At 43.2% G+C, this 15,857-nt stretch overlaps 2 protein-coding genes across 2 annotated transcripts; one reads left to right on the top strand and one right to left on the bottom strand.

Moving 5' to 3' along the window:
- Positions 1-690: 690 nt before the first annotated feature.
- ap5m1 (adaptor related protein complex 5 subunit mu 1) lies at positions 691-5,225 on the bottom strand. Its single transcript, XM_010733903.3, has 8 exons — positions 5,005-5,225; positions 4,234-4,894; positions 3,921-4,148; positions 3,699-3,838; positions 3,067-3,152; positions 2,850-2,962; positions 2,552-2,648; positions 691-2,464 (listed from the first exon to the last, which is right to left on the bottom strand). The coding sequence occupies exons 1-8, from the start codon at positions 5,070-5,072 to the stop codon at positions 2,382-2,384; spliced, it is 1,476 nt and encodes a 491-aa protein (XP_010732205.2). The 5' UTR covers positions 5,073-5,225; the 3' UTR covers positions 691-2,381.
- Positions 5,226-5,308: 83 nt separating this feature from the next.
- On the top strand, positions 5,309-15,707 carry exoc5 (exocyst complex component 5). Its single transcript, XM_027274778.1, has 18 exons — positions 5,309-5,478; positions 5,824-5,918; positions 8,146-8,293; positions 8,389-8,583; positions 9,997-10,061; positions 10,286-10,314; positions 10,425-10,534; positions 10,681-10,725; positions 10,823-10,963; positions 11,049-11,131; positions 11,224-11,433; positions 11,561-11,708; positions 11,817-11,925; positions 13,151-13,271; positions 13,382-13,468; positions 13,586-13,694; positions 13,881-14,096; positions 14,471-15,707. The coding sequence occupies exons 1-18, from the start codon at positions 5,452-5,454 to the stop codon at positions 14,657-14,659; spliced, it is 2,127 nt and encodes a 708-aa protein (XP_027130579.1). The 5' UTR covers positions 5,309-5,451; the 3' UTR covers positions 14,660-15,707.
- Positions 15,708-15,857: the final 150 nt, after the last annotated feature.

Genomic DNA, 15,857 nt, shown 5'->3' with positions numbered 1-15,857 from the left:
ATTGATTGCAAACATCCAAAAATACATTTTATACTTAGTTCAAACAGTTCATATCCTCTTTGAAGCATCTGGTTTATTACTGAGCATTTGGTATAAAAGTTAGCACAAAAGAATCCTCCAGAAGCCTAAGATATCCCCTTATTTCAAAAGATCTGTGGCTCTTGAAGAATAATTAGACTCAAAACAGGAACTGCCAATTGCGCCATCATTTCTTGAGCAGTCTCCCTAAGGCCAGCCTCTTAGCAGGTTTAAAGAGGCTGAGAGGAACTGGATTCCTACCAAACACCTGAGGCCAGAGTGGTCCTCAGGCACGGTGTGCTAGATCAACACAGCTGGATCACATCTCACAGCAAGAGGCTAGATAGGAATGAAATCAGCAAAAATGAACTGGTAGTGGTTTAGTAGAACTACTTCAGTAGAATAAATACAGAAATGATCATTAAACCGATGCAGAAATCAAAACGGTCTAACATGATCTTTATTGTACTCTGCCACTGGGTGTCATTATTGGGCTGAGGGACATAGTGAAGTAAACTCCCATAGTTAAGTGGATAACAGTTGTAGTGTTTAAAGTAGTGTAGTAAATGTTTTGGTATGGTAACCCTTTTGGTTCAAAGGTCATTTTTAAGCATTTAAGGCTATGCAACCATGTGATATTTTAACATGATTTATGACAATCCGCACTGCTATTTTACTTTCACAAATTTATTTTGTCCCATTTTGCTTTATTTCAGTGATTATTGTACAAAAGTGTCAATCCCTTTCCTGTGTGTGTATACAACTGTAAATTAAATAAATAATTAATGATTCTGGAAAAAAAAAGGTCTAAAGGTATGAGCTTAAGGGACTGGAGCAAAGCAAAACATTAAAACGAGTCCATCTACTTAGCAAGCCATTCATTTAACAAAGCAAAGTCTGCCAGTGAGAGGCCACTGACTGCAGACTTGAGGAGCCAGACTGACCACATATTGGGATACTGAGGAGATTTAGAGTGGCCCAACTCTTCAAAAAAAAAAACCTTCTCCTTTTCCAGTTCGCTAGCCATACACACTGGGCCTTAAAGCCAAATCATCATGGAGGGGGGAGAGCCCAGAGGTCTCAGTGTCTGCCACTCCGTACTGCTACATAAAAAGAAGGTGAAGGATGCCGTGTGAGCAATTGGTTCCAATTGACAGAGGATTGGTCATGGTCAGCCTTCTGAGTGGAAATCCACGTGAGAATGTAGCATTTGGACCAGCAAGGGGCACAAGAGGCCAGCAGCAGACAATGAGGGCACTCAGAGGAGTCTGGCTGCTGAGGAATAGTGGGGCACAATCTCCTCTGATTTAACCCTTCATCGGCTAGCTCGTCAGTCAACTTAATATACACTGAGGTGAGGCTTACATATTAGTAATGTAAAGTGTGTACGTGTGTGTGTGTGTGTGTGTGTGTGTGTGTAAACTCGTCAAAATGTTGGTAATAGTAAACAGTGACAAACAATGAATGAATTGCCTCTCTTTAAATGATTTCTTTATAATTCAGTATTGGTTATAAAGGGAGGTCTACCCTGACACTTGTATTATAACAATAAAGACCAAAACCATATACTTAAAGTTCTGCATTAATTGAGTTAAAGCACCAATGTAACTTCAAGAGGCAACCAAAGCACTTCCATCCTTGTGACTTTTTCACCAATTAGGCAGGTCCCTGCTCGCTGAATGGGACCGGCTGCTTTCAAGTCTCAGAAGGCCAGAGGGTCAGCGGTCAATCACAGTCTGGTTGGAGAGGCTGTGTGTTTGAACTAGCCACTAGTTGACAGGGTGGGGTCGGGGTCAAAAGGGGGTGGGGGGAGTGATTGGTAGTGATGTAGGGGGGGGGGCAAGGACTCCTGCCAGCTCTAAAAGAGGAGCCTTTTGTAGCCAAGACACTGGCCAGAGCAGCCTGGCCTTTCACAGCCCAGCCGCCCCTCTACTCCAGGCCCACAACAGCTGATGACAAGGCCCCAGCTGCTAATTATCCGGCTGATGGAGAGTCACTGAAGTGGGACTGTCAGAGCGAGGGGTGGCCCTTGTGTCTGCAATGGGATAAATTTGTGGGAGGGTGAAGGCTGAGGGATAAAAGAAGTTGGACTACATGGGCAGGTATTCTTTTTAAATAGTATGCATCTATTAACAAAATCAATACTTTCAGTCAAAATTTGAACATTGTAAACTGTGTTGGGCTACAAATTATTTTCACTGATATTTACATTTTCATTTTTGAGCTCTCAGGTAACAAATATATTTCACAGGGTCACACATCCAGTCTAGATCACGGTATATGCTTGACATATGGTGTGATTGATCTTCAGTCCTGTTGTGGTATATAGTATAACTGTGCACCTTTCCACCAATGTATCCATGTTATAGCATCATCTGCCCAGAGGATACTGGAGCAGTTCCTGTTGAATTCCATATGAAGTACTCTTTGGATACAAGTTCTCGGGCTGAAAATAATAATAAGAAAAATTATTTTTTGTTTCAGAAAACGTGTAGAGCAACAACTTTTGAAACAAAAACTGTTGTGAGCTTACATGTTACAATCCGTGGTTTGGCAGAGGAATAAACTTGCACCGAATGCTGGTCCACACTGCACCCAGAGAGCGTCATGTCAGGCACTTTAAAATACAGCTGTGAAGACAATTTTGCAAGTGTTAATCACTCTACAACCTAATAATTATATGTCAACAGATCCCTTATCCATTTGACCGTATCCTGTTAGGAATAAGCTGCAACATGCTGTAGCTGTAAATAATAATAAACAAAAGTGTCTCATGTATCTTGAATCATAAATCAGATCTTTTCCTAAAATCACCACAGATCTGAACTTACTTTGATATAGGCTGTAAGTTCTGTGCAGAGGGAGTCAGTGGGTCCTGGTGTTGGCCCAGAAAAGCTGATCTTGCCTTCCATTGTGACCTCACGAGATTTAGGGAACTTTTGTCCTAAATATCAGTAAGGGGGAAACTATTTGTTAGTTTCTTTTTCAACTGCAGTAAAAGTGTTGTTTTTTTTTTTTTACATCAATACTCATGAGCACAGTCCTTACCCATGGCCCAGATCAGCAGGTTCTTCTCCTTTGAGACATCCAGTTGTCCAGAGCTCACCTTCACATCCACGACACCCATCTGATCCCTGTTTGTGCAAACATACATATTTTGTCTCGTGGTTGCACATGCCAGAGTTTCAGACTTATGTTATTAGTTTGCTTAGGTTATAGTGTTTATTACTTGGCTGTAGAAGAACTAATTTATTTGGCAATGGTGTGTTATTTAATGAGACCACCGTAGTTTAAAATAGGACGCACGAGAGCTCTGTTATAAATTACAACTGCTTGTGTGAGAAACCATAAAACATTATGGAAGAAAATATTTTCAGCATTAGATAAAAAATAATAACAGGGCACTAGTGTAATAACTGTTGTTATGTTATGTTAAAATGTTTATGTTGATGTTTTCTCAAGCTCTAAAACAGTCATAAGGAAACAGATTTCAGTGTTGTAAACAGTAAAACTGTAAAAAGTGCTGTTAAAAAAAGAGACCTTGATTTTTGTGATTGGATATCAGGACGAGAATTAACCTTTAATGACGACTCAGACTATGAGTCATTCAACCTCTTTAAACACTCTAAACACACAAACAGACGCTCAGATCTCAAAGATTATCCTCGTGTGCCTCCTACCTGTTAAAGAATGGCAGGTGTGCTTCACAGTACTCGAAGCTGTTCTTCACACTCTCATGAAGTTTGAGGGTTACTGACACATGCAGCTGGTTCTCTTCTTCCTTCAGTCGATATGAGCCGAGAATAGGGGGAACGGGTACCTAAGGACAGATTGAAGGAATCACTTGAGACACTGACGGTAATGTCTGACTTTAGAAGTATGTTACTATGTATGTTTTATACCTGAGATGTATAACTGCATAGTCTGAAAGGCTCCAGAGGAGGAGAGAAGGGGAACTTATATGGCCCGGAGAAAGCTGAGCCATCATAGTTATCCACGCTGCTAGCAGTCAGGATACTAGAATCCAGTGAGGTGACACAAGGATGAACCAGGATGTCCTGTAGCGGAGAACCATTAGGTGGCAGTGTGAGGGTCACCATCACATTTGGGAGCACCCCTTCCACTTCACACTGTTGACAAAGAAGGAAAATGAAGAAAAATGAAAACAGGTATTAAAAAGATGATGACATGCTTTCCTTTACACTGTGTACTTACTTTGCACGTCACAGTGCCATATACATCCCACAGGTCTTGCCTGCTCCGATTACCATACTGCATGGAGCGTACTGTTTCTATCAGTGCTACGTTCACCACAGCTCGACCGCGATGGAGCCCTGTCTTCCAGACTGGCTGCTTCTGGTTCCCAGCAGGAATGGGCACTGTGGGTGTAGCAGGTGCCCCTAGGATTGGCACATCCAGAGGTGAACCAAGTGGACAAACCTGCAGGAGTATAGCAGGCAGCATCGCCAGGCGAGAGGCCAGCCCCTCGCTATCAGGCTTACCCCCAGGGCCGAGGAGAAAAGTCTGCAGACCTGCCAGGAGCGTGAGGCCCTGGGAGACAGACAGCAGGCTGGCAAGTGGTGGCCGTGGCTCAACAGGGGCATCCACTAAAGGCAGGCAAGCTAGGATAAGAGGCCCTTGCGAGATGGCCAACACTGGCCAAAGTATTCCCTTTCCAGGACCATCCACACGCAGCTCCATGGCTGGGGATCGCTGCCGGTGAAGGCAATCATCTCTGAGAGCTACATAGGACTTTTCTGAGTCTGAAAGCCCCAGCTCAGTGAGCAGAAGCTGCAGCAGGGTGTTTTCTTCTGGGACTGCTACATATGAGGAACCTGCCAGGCTCTTTGCACGGTGCTCCACGGTGGCAAACCTCCTGTGGGGGAGAGAGAGACACACAACAAGAGTGTGACAGCAGAGATGTTATGACATCATAGTGTAAACATACACTGTAAACAGGAAGTGGAACATAACTCTGACACATACCTTGAGAAGCGCACTGACACATTTTCACCCTTCTCGTGAGAAATAATCCACAAAGCGCGCACACTCATTTGTCCGGCTGCACTGAACTCCTCAATCTACAGACTACTGCGTGACTCCGATATTAATATTCGCATCTTTTCGTGCTTAATCTGTAAAATCCAAACATTAGTCGCTGGGTTTGAACGCAGCGGCTCACTTCCCGGTGCGTGCAGCTGGTTCACGTGACAACAACCACCTAAAAAATAATCAGCTGACATTCGCGCATGCGCACTTGCAACCCCAGCTATCCCCACCCTTCTCCACCCATACAGGAAGCTGCTAACCAGCTAGCTGTCAACAAAGGGCAAAAAACTGCACAAAACCAGCGAATCGATGTGGAGGTCGGCGGTGTAGCAGCTCCTTCCTCTAAACTACATTTCACGACGCCGCCTGGCTGAGCTTTAAAGCATGGCGACGACCGCTCAGCTGTTCGAGGTAACAAATAAAAAAATAAATAAAAAAGACCGGAGGGCTGTGTTAGCTGTCAGGGCGAGCTAAGGTTGCTAATTAACGGCAGTTTAACGGCTCCTGTCTGCAACAGTGTGTAACGGGAGGATGAGTAACGGCTCACACAGCTGGGCAGGTGTTTGTTTTTAGCCGTGGGCTAGAAAGAATACGGGACAAATGTAGTTTGAGTGAGTTTAATCGAGGAGACGTCACAGCAGGTTGTAACCTTCATTCGTGTAGTAAGTATAGCTTGTGTTTGGCTGATGTTTTTATTTATGTGACTTCCTCCTCTCTCTCTCTCCCTCTCTCTCTCTCTCTCTCTCTCTCTCTCAGGAGCCCTTTGATGCAGATGAATACATTGAAAGGTTGGCGTGGAGGACTCCTGGAGGAGGCTCCAAAGGAGGAGCTGAGGCATTTGACCCCAAAAGGTACCCTGGGCGCTTCACATTTACATTTACTCAGGGTTCCCATGGGTGCTTGAATTCCTTGAAAATGCTTGAATTTAAATTCAGTGTTTACAAGGTTGTGAAAATGCTTGAATTTTTTGTGAAGTGCTTGAAAATGCTTGAAATTTGTGTGATGTCTATTTGTCACTGTTATTGCGCTATGGTAGTTACACAATACACCGCTCACAAGCTGAGAATACAAGCCACTTCACAATTAGTTAAAAATCAAAACAGTCAATCTACCACCATATGAAATAATGCTAATTAGACCCATATTATTATGCCATACAGTGGCACCGCTGCGCTTCCCATGACCATCATGGCAAACACAACTAGTAGGCTACCTATTTAAAGGTGCTGGAAAAATGGAAAAACTGGTGCTTGAAGGTGCTTGAAAAGTGCTTGAATTTGTTCATGAAAAAGGTGTGGGAACCCTGTTTACTGCACACATCTTTGTTACGAGAATAAGGAGGACTCGATTCAAAGTATCAAAGTTTAAGTTGATTTTATTATTCTTGTACAAGAAGGAGCGTTTAACAGTGCAACACACAGAAGAGGGCTACAGAGAAAAGGCTCCTCGAGGAGCTCTATCAATAAGTTCCTATACATTGTTCAAAAATGGGCTGTCTCAGACACCTCCCCACTGACACAGATAATGTCATAACATCCCTTTAGTTGGTTTTCTGCTCAATAATGAGCACTATGTTTTAGATCCACACTATACTCCCCTAGCCTGTCTCTCCTGTCCTTGTACTACTAATTTATAATTGTCTCTCCCTGCCAGTCTCAGTAAATCAGAGGCCAACTCAGGGAAGACAGGACACACACACTTTCTATATTAGTTAAAACATCTGCACCCCAGTATAATCCTAATTTTTATAACAATCTTCCTTCCCTTGAGCACGAGTCAGTATCTGAGCGGGCTTAACTCCACGTTTTAACCTTGACTTTGTTGACAATATTGTTGGAAATGTGTCACCTGCTTCCTGCATGCACCAGCGTTGCTCTGATAAGAGTATTTTCCCAGATATTGTGTTAAAATGCCCTCGCGTTCATTGAATTACCTGTCGACACAGTGCATCACCTCGATCAATAATGCACTCTCTTGGTATGACTTTATTCTTTAGTCTTCCTGGCCTATTTCACAGTGTAATTCACGCCTCAGCCTTTCATATTGTCACTGAACGTGATCCGATGTTGACCTTGTGATATTGATATCATTCCTCCATCGGGTCAGCTCATGCTAATAAACCAGAATATATAATATCCAGCAGCGTTCTATGCCATTTCACACTCCTTCCCAAAATAATTTCCTTTTCTCTTCCCAGAGCTGTTTTCTGTATTTCCTGGCAACCTTTAGACGAAATAAGAGCAAAGCGTTTCAAACATAATGCTTCAAATTATTCAAAAATAAGATGCGTTTTCAGCATGAATTAAAGTATTTATTTACATCTGTCAGTATCAGCTTGCTAAATACTCAGAGTGAAACTGAGTTAGTCCTCTTGCTCTCACTAAAAGCCCATCTTGGTCTCTTTATGCTAATTGTGTGTGTTTGATGGTTGGGTTGGAGGAAAAACAGGAAATATCTATGCTTAAGATTTTATTTTCATGGTATTTTCACTGCTTGTTGTTATGTTTACACTCTGAGACCAAGTTCTTTCTCGTAAGCAAAAATGCCATAACAGTTTAACTATACTGTGGATCCATCCTGCCTTATCTACTTCCTCCACAAAACTGTTACCACCACTTCCTTGGAAGCTCTTAGCGAGGAGTCAGAGACAACATATCTGTGGAGGCCACCATACTGCGAGTCACCAGCTAGGGAATGAGTGTCTATTGGGAAGGGATGGGAGATGTCCTTAAGCTGTAGCCATTGCTGAGGGAATTAGTCAAGAGATTATACACTCATCATTTTTGGATGTTTCCTACTCTGTGAAATGTGGTGCTGACTTAGAACATTTGCTCTGCAGTCCTGATGGCACTTAAAATGCAGCTGACGAAGTTGCTAGTTTTCAGAGCTTCTTAAGTCTGGGCACCCAGGAATTAAACATCCGGTTAGTTATATTCTGTAACTAACTATACAGATAACTATGAGGTCAGTGGGATAGATTTAACCTTCTGGTAGCCAATTACTTTTTGTGTGTGTAACCTGATGTTAGTTGAGGATCTACTGTATGCTCATATACATTATTTCTTTCTTCTGTGACAGGCTGTTGGAAGAATTTGAGAATCACATAGAAGAGCTGAAGCAACTGGATGAGAAGATTCAGCGGCGGGTGGAGAAGCTCGAACATCAGTGTCATCGTGAGGCCAAGGAATTTGCTCACAAAGTGCAAGACTTGCAGCGAAGCAATCAGGTGTGTTGTGTTGTCGAGTTGCCAATGACATCCATCTTTTTTTTTTAAGGCAGTTTAGACTTTTCTTTACATTCCCCCATTCTTTGTCAATTCAGGTGGCCTTTCAGCATTTCCAGGAGCTCGATGAGCATATCAGCTATGTGGCAACCAAGGTTTGTCATCTTGGTGACCAGCTTGAGGGGGTGAACACGCCTCGGCAGAGGGCCGTGGAAGCTCAGCGCCTGATGACCTACTTCAACGAGTTTCTGGATGGAGACCTGCGCAGTGACGTTTTCAACAACCCAGACAAAGTGAGTATACTGCATATGTTCCTTCTATTCACTTTCGTGAAGGTGTGTGTGTGTGTCTGTGTGTGTGTTTGTGTGTGACCATTAACAAGGACCCCCGTCGTGATACTGCTGGAGGTGAGAATGAACAGGATTATGAGGTAAACCATCCATATTAATTTGTCAAGTTTATCCCGTTAGTTGGATCCCTTGGCTAATTTGGATTAATAAACTGTCATTTGCTGTCTGACAATAGCTGGCTGATTGACTAGCATGGATGTCAACATGCTCATGTCAACCCTAATTGCATTTACAGGAGGTTGTCTGGGAGCAAGAATTTGGTTGGTCCTCAGCTTTGTGTCGCATTACAGCAGCAAAGAGCTTGTGGCATTATGGTATGCGTTAGGGCGGCAATAACACACATGCTGGAAGACGAGATGCACTTAGTTCCTGCCTACACAGACGCCATGTTTATGTTAGACGAGTGACCCCTTAAAGTTTGATCTTGCAGTTTCGTAAGCGACAGTAGAGAGATTGGGATACTTTAGATTAATTCCTGTTAGTAGCAACATCATTAGTGGAGGCAGAGCAGCGATTCTGGGGGTCAATCCCAGAGACGAGAGCTGGAGATGGAGCTAGTTTTCCGGAGAGGCATTCAGAAATATCTGGCCAGATTCCTTTTCCTGAGCATACCTCCAGACGAAGGGGAAAGAGGAAAGCTGCAAGTGAATAGCTGAAGGGGGATGGCTTTGCTAATCCTTCTGAAAGGGAGGGCTGGGCCGCCAGCGTGGAGACAAGTGCTGCTAAACCCTGACTGCAGGGAGACGGCTACATTACTTACATGGGATTTAGCTAATCTTAGCTGGGGGACAGATACTTAGAAAACCTTCGCAGAGCAGAAAGGCTGGATCCTCCTCACGGGAGCAGAGTAATGATGTTAGCTGAGGCAGGCATCTGCGGGAACAGAGGAGTTGCGGACGGCGGGCCTTTCGTAGGTCTGGGGCTTTTTCAGCCAGTGTGTATGTCAGGAGGGGCTGGGGGAGGGGGGTTCTCGACAGGGCCTCCTTTTTTAGACAGATATCCCTGGCCGGACAGATTATTGAAGGCGATTTAGACTCCTGTGGGATTACAGCCCATTCAGAAAAGGCATGCCAATAAAGAGTTGGATGTGCTGCTAAGTCAGGACTGCTGCTGTTGATGCTGCCGATGCCCAGGTGAGCGCAGCCTGTCTGTTATCAGCTCCCTGTTCAACATGGGAAGGTGGAGGAGGGCTACTCTAAAATGATGATCCCCCAAGTGGAGACACCGCCGGCGGCCTGCCAGCTTTCTGTCTGGATGTCCACCTCTCATGATCCTGTCGTGCTCTTTCTCTACTTAATGCCCCACCTGACTCTCTCTCTCACACACACTGACTCTTTCTCTCTCTCTCACCCTCAGATTAAGGAGGCTGCTGATATCATTCAGAAGCTGCATCTCATTGCCCAGGAGCTGCCATTCGACAGGTGAGTCAGGCATCCTGGGGGGCAGCTTTAGAAAAGAGCACTGTCAAACAAGGGAAAGGTGGCGCATTAGTGATGTAGACTTTTCCTCAGACTTTTCCTTAAAGCATTTTAATTCAGTGTCATATGTTTCTAGTCATTAAACACACATTTACTTTTTGAAATGAATAGCTGGATATAATTTGTAAATGTCTCCGTGAAGATTAATTCTTTTTTTCTTCTGACAGATTTGCAGATGTCAAGGCGAAAATTGCAAGTAAGTTTGTAAAAAATCTCATCGTCTACAGTGTTCCCCATTACAAATACATTAGAGGATCGCTACAAATGATAATATTATTTTGTGTCTTTATTTGTGTTTCTGCATAGGTAAGTACCACGACCTGGAGCGGCAGTTAATCCAGGAGTTTACTGTTGCCCAGCGCAGGGGAGAGATTGGACGTATGCGGGAGGTGGCAGCAGTTCTATTACATTTCAAGGTGACCTGGAAGAATCATATTTGATGTCTACATTTGATTTGTAGTACACATGTAATATAACCACTTGTCTTCACTGTTCTAACAGCAAATTCATTATCAGTGATGTAATTTTGCAGTAAAGTAACTCCTGGGTCTTTTTCTACAAGGGCTATGCACACTGTGTGGATGTCTACATCAAGCAATGTCAGGAAGTAAGTGTAAAAAGTTCCTCTTTACATAATATGCTACTTTTTTTGTTGAGCATTAATATCCACAGACTCCTGGTTAACTGTTTGTTTATCTCCCTAGGGGGCCTACATTAGGAATGATGTGTTTGAGGATACTGCGGTCCTCTGCCAGAGGGTCAACAAGCAGGTGGGCGAGGTCTTCAGCAGCCCAGAGACGGTTATGGCCAAACTCATCCAGAACATCTTTGAAAATAAATTACAGGTATTCATGTTACTTCTCTTTTGCTTCATTTTTATTTAGACACACCTTATTGTTCATGTAATATTTGACACCTTTGCGTCTGCAGGCGCATGTTCGAGAAAAACTGGACGAGACTCGACACTCTGATGTTGAACAGTACCTCAAGAACCTCTATGACCTTTACACCAGGTATTTAACTCACTCACATATTGTTTATTTCACATGTCTACCACAGTTCTCTTCATCTTATTTAATCATTTATTCCACATGTTTTTTCACAGGACCACAGCATTGGCCACCAAGCTGACAGAGTTCAACCTGGGCTCAGACAAGCACACTTTCCTGTCCAAGCTGATAAAGAGCATCTTCTCCTCATACCTGGAAAGTTACATAGACATGGAGAGAGAATACCTTCGTACTCGTGGTGCCATGATTCTGCAGCGCTACTATGACTCCAAGAATCACCAGAAACGCCTAATTGGCACTGGCAGGTAAGATTTAGCATTTTCTCACTTTCTTTTCCACAACAGGACAGTTAGGATTGATTGTATGAATGGTTCACACAAGGATAAGCTGTAGTGGTGTGACAAAATAACCAACATCTGTGTCTTTCTGCAGTATCCAAGAACTGAAGGAGCGGATCAGACAGCGCACCAACCTCCCCCTTGGCCCTATCATTGACACGCATGGGGAGACCTTTCTATCCCCAGAGCTAGTTGTCAACCTGCTGCAGGAGACACGTCATGCCTTTGAGAGATGCCACAGGGTGAGGATTCTAAAAAGAAGTTTGGACAAAAGCAGTTTTAGAGGGAAAATCCTGCTGGGCTGAAAGGGTTTAATTTGTTTTCTTTTCTTTCTGTTTGATGTGACACAGCTTTCAGATCCTTCAGACCTGCCCAAGAACGCCTTCTCAATCTTCCTGCTGCTGGTTGACCACCTCTGTGTGGAACACATCGACTACGCCCTAGAAATCGGCCTCTCAGGTACAACCAGTTCAGCTCACTGTAACCATAATTTATACCTGTTGTGTGTTGATGTGACTTACTATTAATGAGATAAATCCACACTCAATCAGATGAGTTAAAACTGGTGTTCCAAATCATAGACTTGATTCTTTGTCCTTCATGGGATCCAAAGGCCAGACTCAGCCTGCGCCTTCTTCACTGGTCAGCCCTGTGAACATTTTCAATCAGACTGTGTAAAAAATGGTAGATAACAGCAGAACAACAGAAGTTTAGTTATATTCTAGGCACAGCACAGGTTAATCATGTTTTATGTACTGTAAACACCGACTCTGTAAGTCGCTTTGGATAAAAGCGTCTGCTAAATGTAATGTAATGTAATGTAATGTAATGATGGGCAACTGAAGAGCAGATGCGCTGGGTCAATTGGAAATATATACAACTTGTATTTGTCTGTGAAATCTTGTGATTATCTTATCCAGAATTCTAACAATAACACACAGCAGAGTTTGGAACAAATGGATCATTATGTAAGTTCTGCGGTGGCTATTTCATTTGTTTTCCAGTGACTCATGACAACCTGAAGGCAAATATCCAGCAAATATGACATGATATTTCCTAATTTGACAAGTTGACAAGGACTACCAGAATGCATCCTTAACTACAACTGACTGTTGTGACTCATTGGTCTTAAAATGTGAACATAGTGTTGTGTAGTTTGAAATTACGTGACAGCTGTCTTGCCTTTGACACCTGAACGAAAACACACTTTAAAATCTGCTTATTGGGGTGTGTCCATTCATTTCATCAGAAAATAATACACTGTACACGCACCTACTGCTGTTCATAGTCTTTTGCTTTGTCAAGAACACGATTTTGCTTGTTGCTACAGTTACCATTCAGTATACTAACATTTCATGGCAGCTAACGCAACGTATAGAAATATCCAAGTTACCTTGATGCAAAGCAGGTTGTTCCTCTGGCATTTCTTTACTTTCTCCTGTATATGTGGCTGAATACACAAGATAACTTATCGTTTTCAGGCAGCTACAGTGGAACTAGATGTATTCATCTCCCAGTGCTCAAGTCATAAGGTCTATTCTTCATTAAAGACATGCAACACTGATGTCCCTTCTAGTTTGATTACTTTCTCCTTGCATTGCTGTGAATGTTTCTATAATATATTATCACAGTTGTTTTATGTTTTATTATCTGGACTTATTCTGTCTCTCTTTTTGAAATACAGCGATTCCCTCACCAGATGCCAAGAATGCTAACCTGTATTTCCTAGACGTCGTTCAACAGGCGAACTCTATCTTCCACTTGTTTGACAAGCAATTTAACGACCAGCTCATGCCTCTAATAAGGTCAGTTCTTGATTAAAGGTTGGAATTATACATATTACAGGGTATACGGTTATTACAGTGCTACTGCCTTTCATAAACACCTCTGATTTTACCTTTTTAAATCTCCCCAGCTCATCCCCAAAGTTGGCAGAGTGCCTGCAAAAGAAGAAAGAAGTGATTGAGCAGATGGAAGTGAAGCTGGACACGGGAATCGACAGGTCAGCTTGTTTATAATTGCCACAAACTGTTCCATGTGATGTGTGGAAACAAAAACTTAGGATAGATTAACCATCTTTCAAGTATTTTCAAATGTATATTTTCAAATGTACACACAGAACAATAAACTGCATGGTTGGGCAAATGAAGCACATCTTGGCAACAGAGCAGAAGAAGACTGACTTCAGGCCTGAGGATGAGAACAACGTCATGATCCAGTACACTGCAGTAAGAGATGCAAGGCCTCAGCTTCCATCGCTGAGCTCACATGCAAAACAAAACAAATCAGCAAATGCAACTTGCAAATCACTTTTCTCTCTCTTGTTGCTTTTAGAATAAACCTGGGAAGTTTCTGAATTGCCTTTGGTGTTTTTGCACGTTTTCCATGTTTGCCTGTGTCTCCCCGTCCTGCAGGCTTGCTCCAAGGTATGTGCATACGTCAGTCGGCAGGTGGAGCACGTGCGGAAGTCCATGGATGGGAAAAATGTGGACACAGTGCTGACGGAATTGGGCGTTCGTTTCCACCGGCTCATCCACGAGCACCTACAGCAGTACAGTTACAGCTCAATGGGAGGCATGCTGGCCATCTGCGACGTGGCTGAATACCGACGGTGCGCCAAGGACTTCAGGGTGAGCGGAGGGGGCATAGGTCCAGGATATACTGGTCACAGGGCAAAACATGGCTCTTTCAACAAAGACTCTGCCTATGTTTGTAGGACACCTTGGAACCTTCACATTTTTACATTTTTTTATGTTTATATGATAGATAACTTATTGATTGACTGCATACAAATTAATGCAGGAATAGAAAAGGTGTGTTTTCCAATATATCCAATGTTAGATACAAGCATTTCTTATGTTTTGCAGCTTAAGTTTACTTCAGTCACAATACATTTTTCACAATCACATTTTTTTTTCCATTTATACCCTTCATCATAACAGTATCGCATGTCTGCAGGGAATAACTTGGTTTATAATAGTTTGTGTGCCTGTCTGTCCTCCAGGTCCCTCTGGTGCTGCAGCTCTTTGACACACTCCACGCCCTCTGTAACCTCCTGGTTGTTGCCCCTGACAACCTAAAACAGGTCTGCTCAGGTGAGCAGCTCACCAATCTGGACCGAAACCTCCTGCACGCCTTCGTCCAGCTCCGAGTGGACTACCGTTCAGCCAGACTGGGCCGACACTTCAGTTAATGACTGACTCAACACCTCGATGCCCTCCGTCCAGTAACCCATGCTTTGATGAGATGATGCACCTTGGAGATAACCCATCCCCACTTCAGAGAATGCATCGGCCTGGCCCCAGCACACAGACTTTACTGGGATGGCTTTGTACATCATGGCCGCTCCTCCTTGAATGTGGGAAATGTGCATTTTACCTTTTTTTTTTTTCTTCAATGTTTATTTCTCCAGGCTGAAGAAATTTAAATGTCTATTGACTCATGATTTAATTTGTTTTTAAATACTACTCTAACACCAATCCACATGGCTAAGATTTCTGACATATATAAGTAAATGGACAACATTGATTTCTGTTCTTATGTAAAAGAGAAACTTTTTTTGATTGTGCCAAATATATAAATTCTGCGGCTGCACTTGTGCACAGGAATAGACCCTAAAGCTGCTGTAAAGGGAAAGTCAGACGTCAGGCCTGCAGTAGTGCTGTGTATTGGGAACAGCTACCCTTTGTAGTGAACTGTAGGGGACCTGACAATAGACATCCCCACCAAGCATGAGGTAGAGCTCTGTCTGGCTAAGAGAGACACATGACCACCTCTCTAACCTTTAACCTCTGACCACAAAGTAGAGGTCAAGAGGCCATCACAGAGAAGTGTGATCTGAGCTATAAACAGGTCTGAGAACCTCTCTGGAGGTTTGGGTGGTCCCTTCTTAGGCTCAGATGACTGGTGTGATGGGTCAGTGAATATGTGTCACTGTAATTGCACAGATCAACACTTGCTCATCCAGCGGTGCACACAGTCCAAAGACATTATTGGCTGGATCTGCAGTGTTTCTGGGTCAGGGGATGTTGAAATGTTGACCTCTACTCATTAAGGAAACAAACTGGAGGGGACTTCTTCACACAGGGCTTATTTGAGGTTCTCAGTCACTGTCTTCTGCACTAAAAAAAGAAGGCAGTTCATGTCCCCCAATGCCTGAGACTGTCTCCTACGCAAAGCTGCTGCCACTGTACTGCTGTTTACCTTAATTAGTGACTCATTAAAAAGATGTTGCATTTTATTTTTGTCCCTCTCCTGAACATCCTTCATAAATGGGGAAGTGTGAATAGAAAGTTTGGCCAGCACTCGCTGCGAATGTCACTTTCAAAGTGAGATGAAACAGTCTCCCTTTCTATAGAAGTCATCAAGTATTCATGGGAATTCTTGCCACC

The sequence above is a fragment of the Larimichthys crocea genome, chromosome XXIV (assembly GCF_000972845.2).
Source record: "Larimichthys crocea isolate SSNF chromosome XXIV, L_crocea_2.0, whole genome shotgun sequence".
Taxonomy (NCBI): domain Eukaryota; kingdom Metazoa; phylum Chordata; class Actinopteri; family Sciaenidae; genus Larimichthys; species Larimichthys crocea.
Note: the sequence above shows the minus strand (reverse complement) of the source record. Positions and strands in the feature narration are given on the sequence as shown.

Excerpts from the sequence above, each read along its gene's own strand:
- exoc5 (XM_027274778.1), top strand. The coding sequence starts at position 5,452 with ATGGCGACGACCGCTCAGCTGTTCGAG. Across the intron at positions 5,479-5,823 it reads CGACCGCTCAGCTGTTCGAG|GAGCCCTTTGATGCAGATGA; the intron begins GTAACAAATAAA and ends TCTCTCTCTCAG. Across the intron at positions 10,964-11,048 it reads TCTTTGAAAATAAATTACAG|GCGCATGTTCGAGAAAAACT; the intron begins GTATTCATGTTA and ends TTGCGTCTGCAG.
- ap5m1 (XM_010733903.3), bottom strand. The coding sequence starts at position 5,072 with ATGAGTGTGCGCGCTTTGTGGATTATTTCTCACGAGAAGGGTGAAAAT. Across the intron at positions 4,149-4,233 it reads ATGGCACTGTGACGTGCAAA|TGTGAAGTGGAAGGGGTGCT; the intron begins GTAAGTACACAG and ends CTTTGTCAACAG. Across the intron at positions 3,153-3,698 it reads CACCTGCCATTCTTTAACAG|GGATCAGATGGGTGTCGTGG; the intron begins GTAGGAGGCACA and ends TTGCACAAACAG.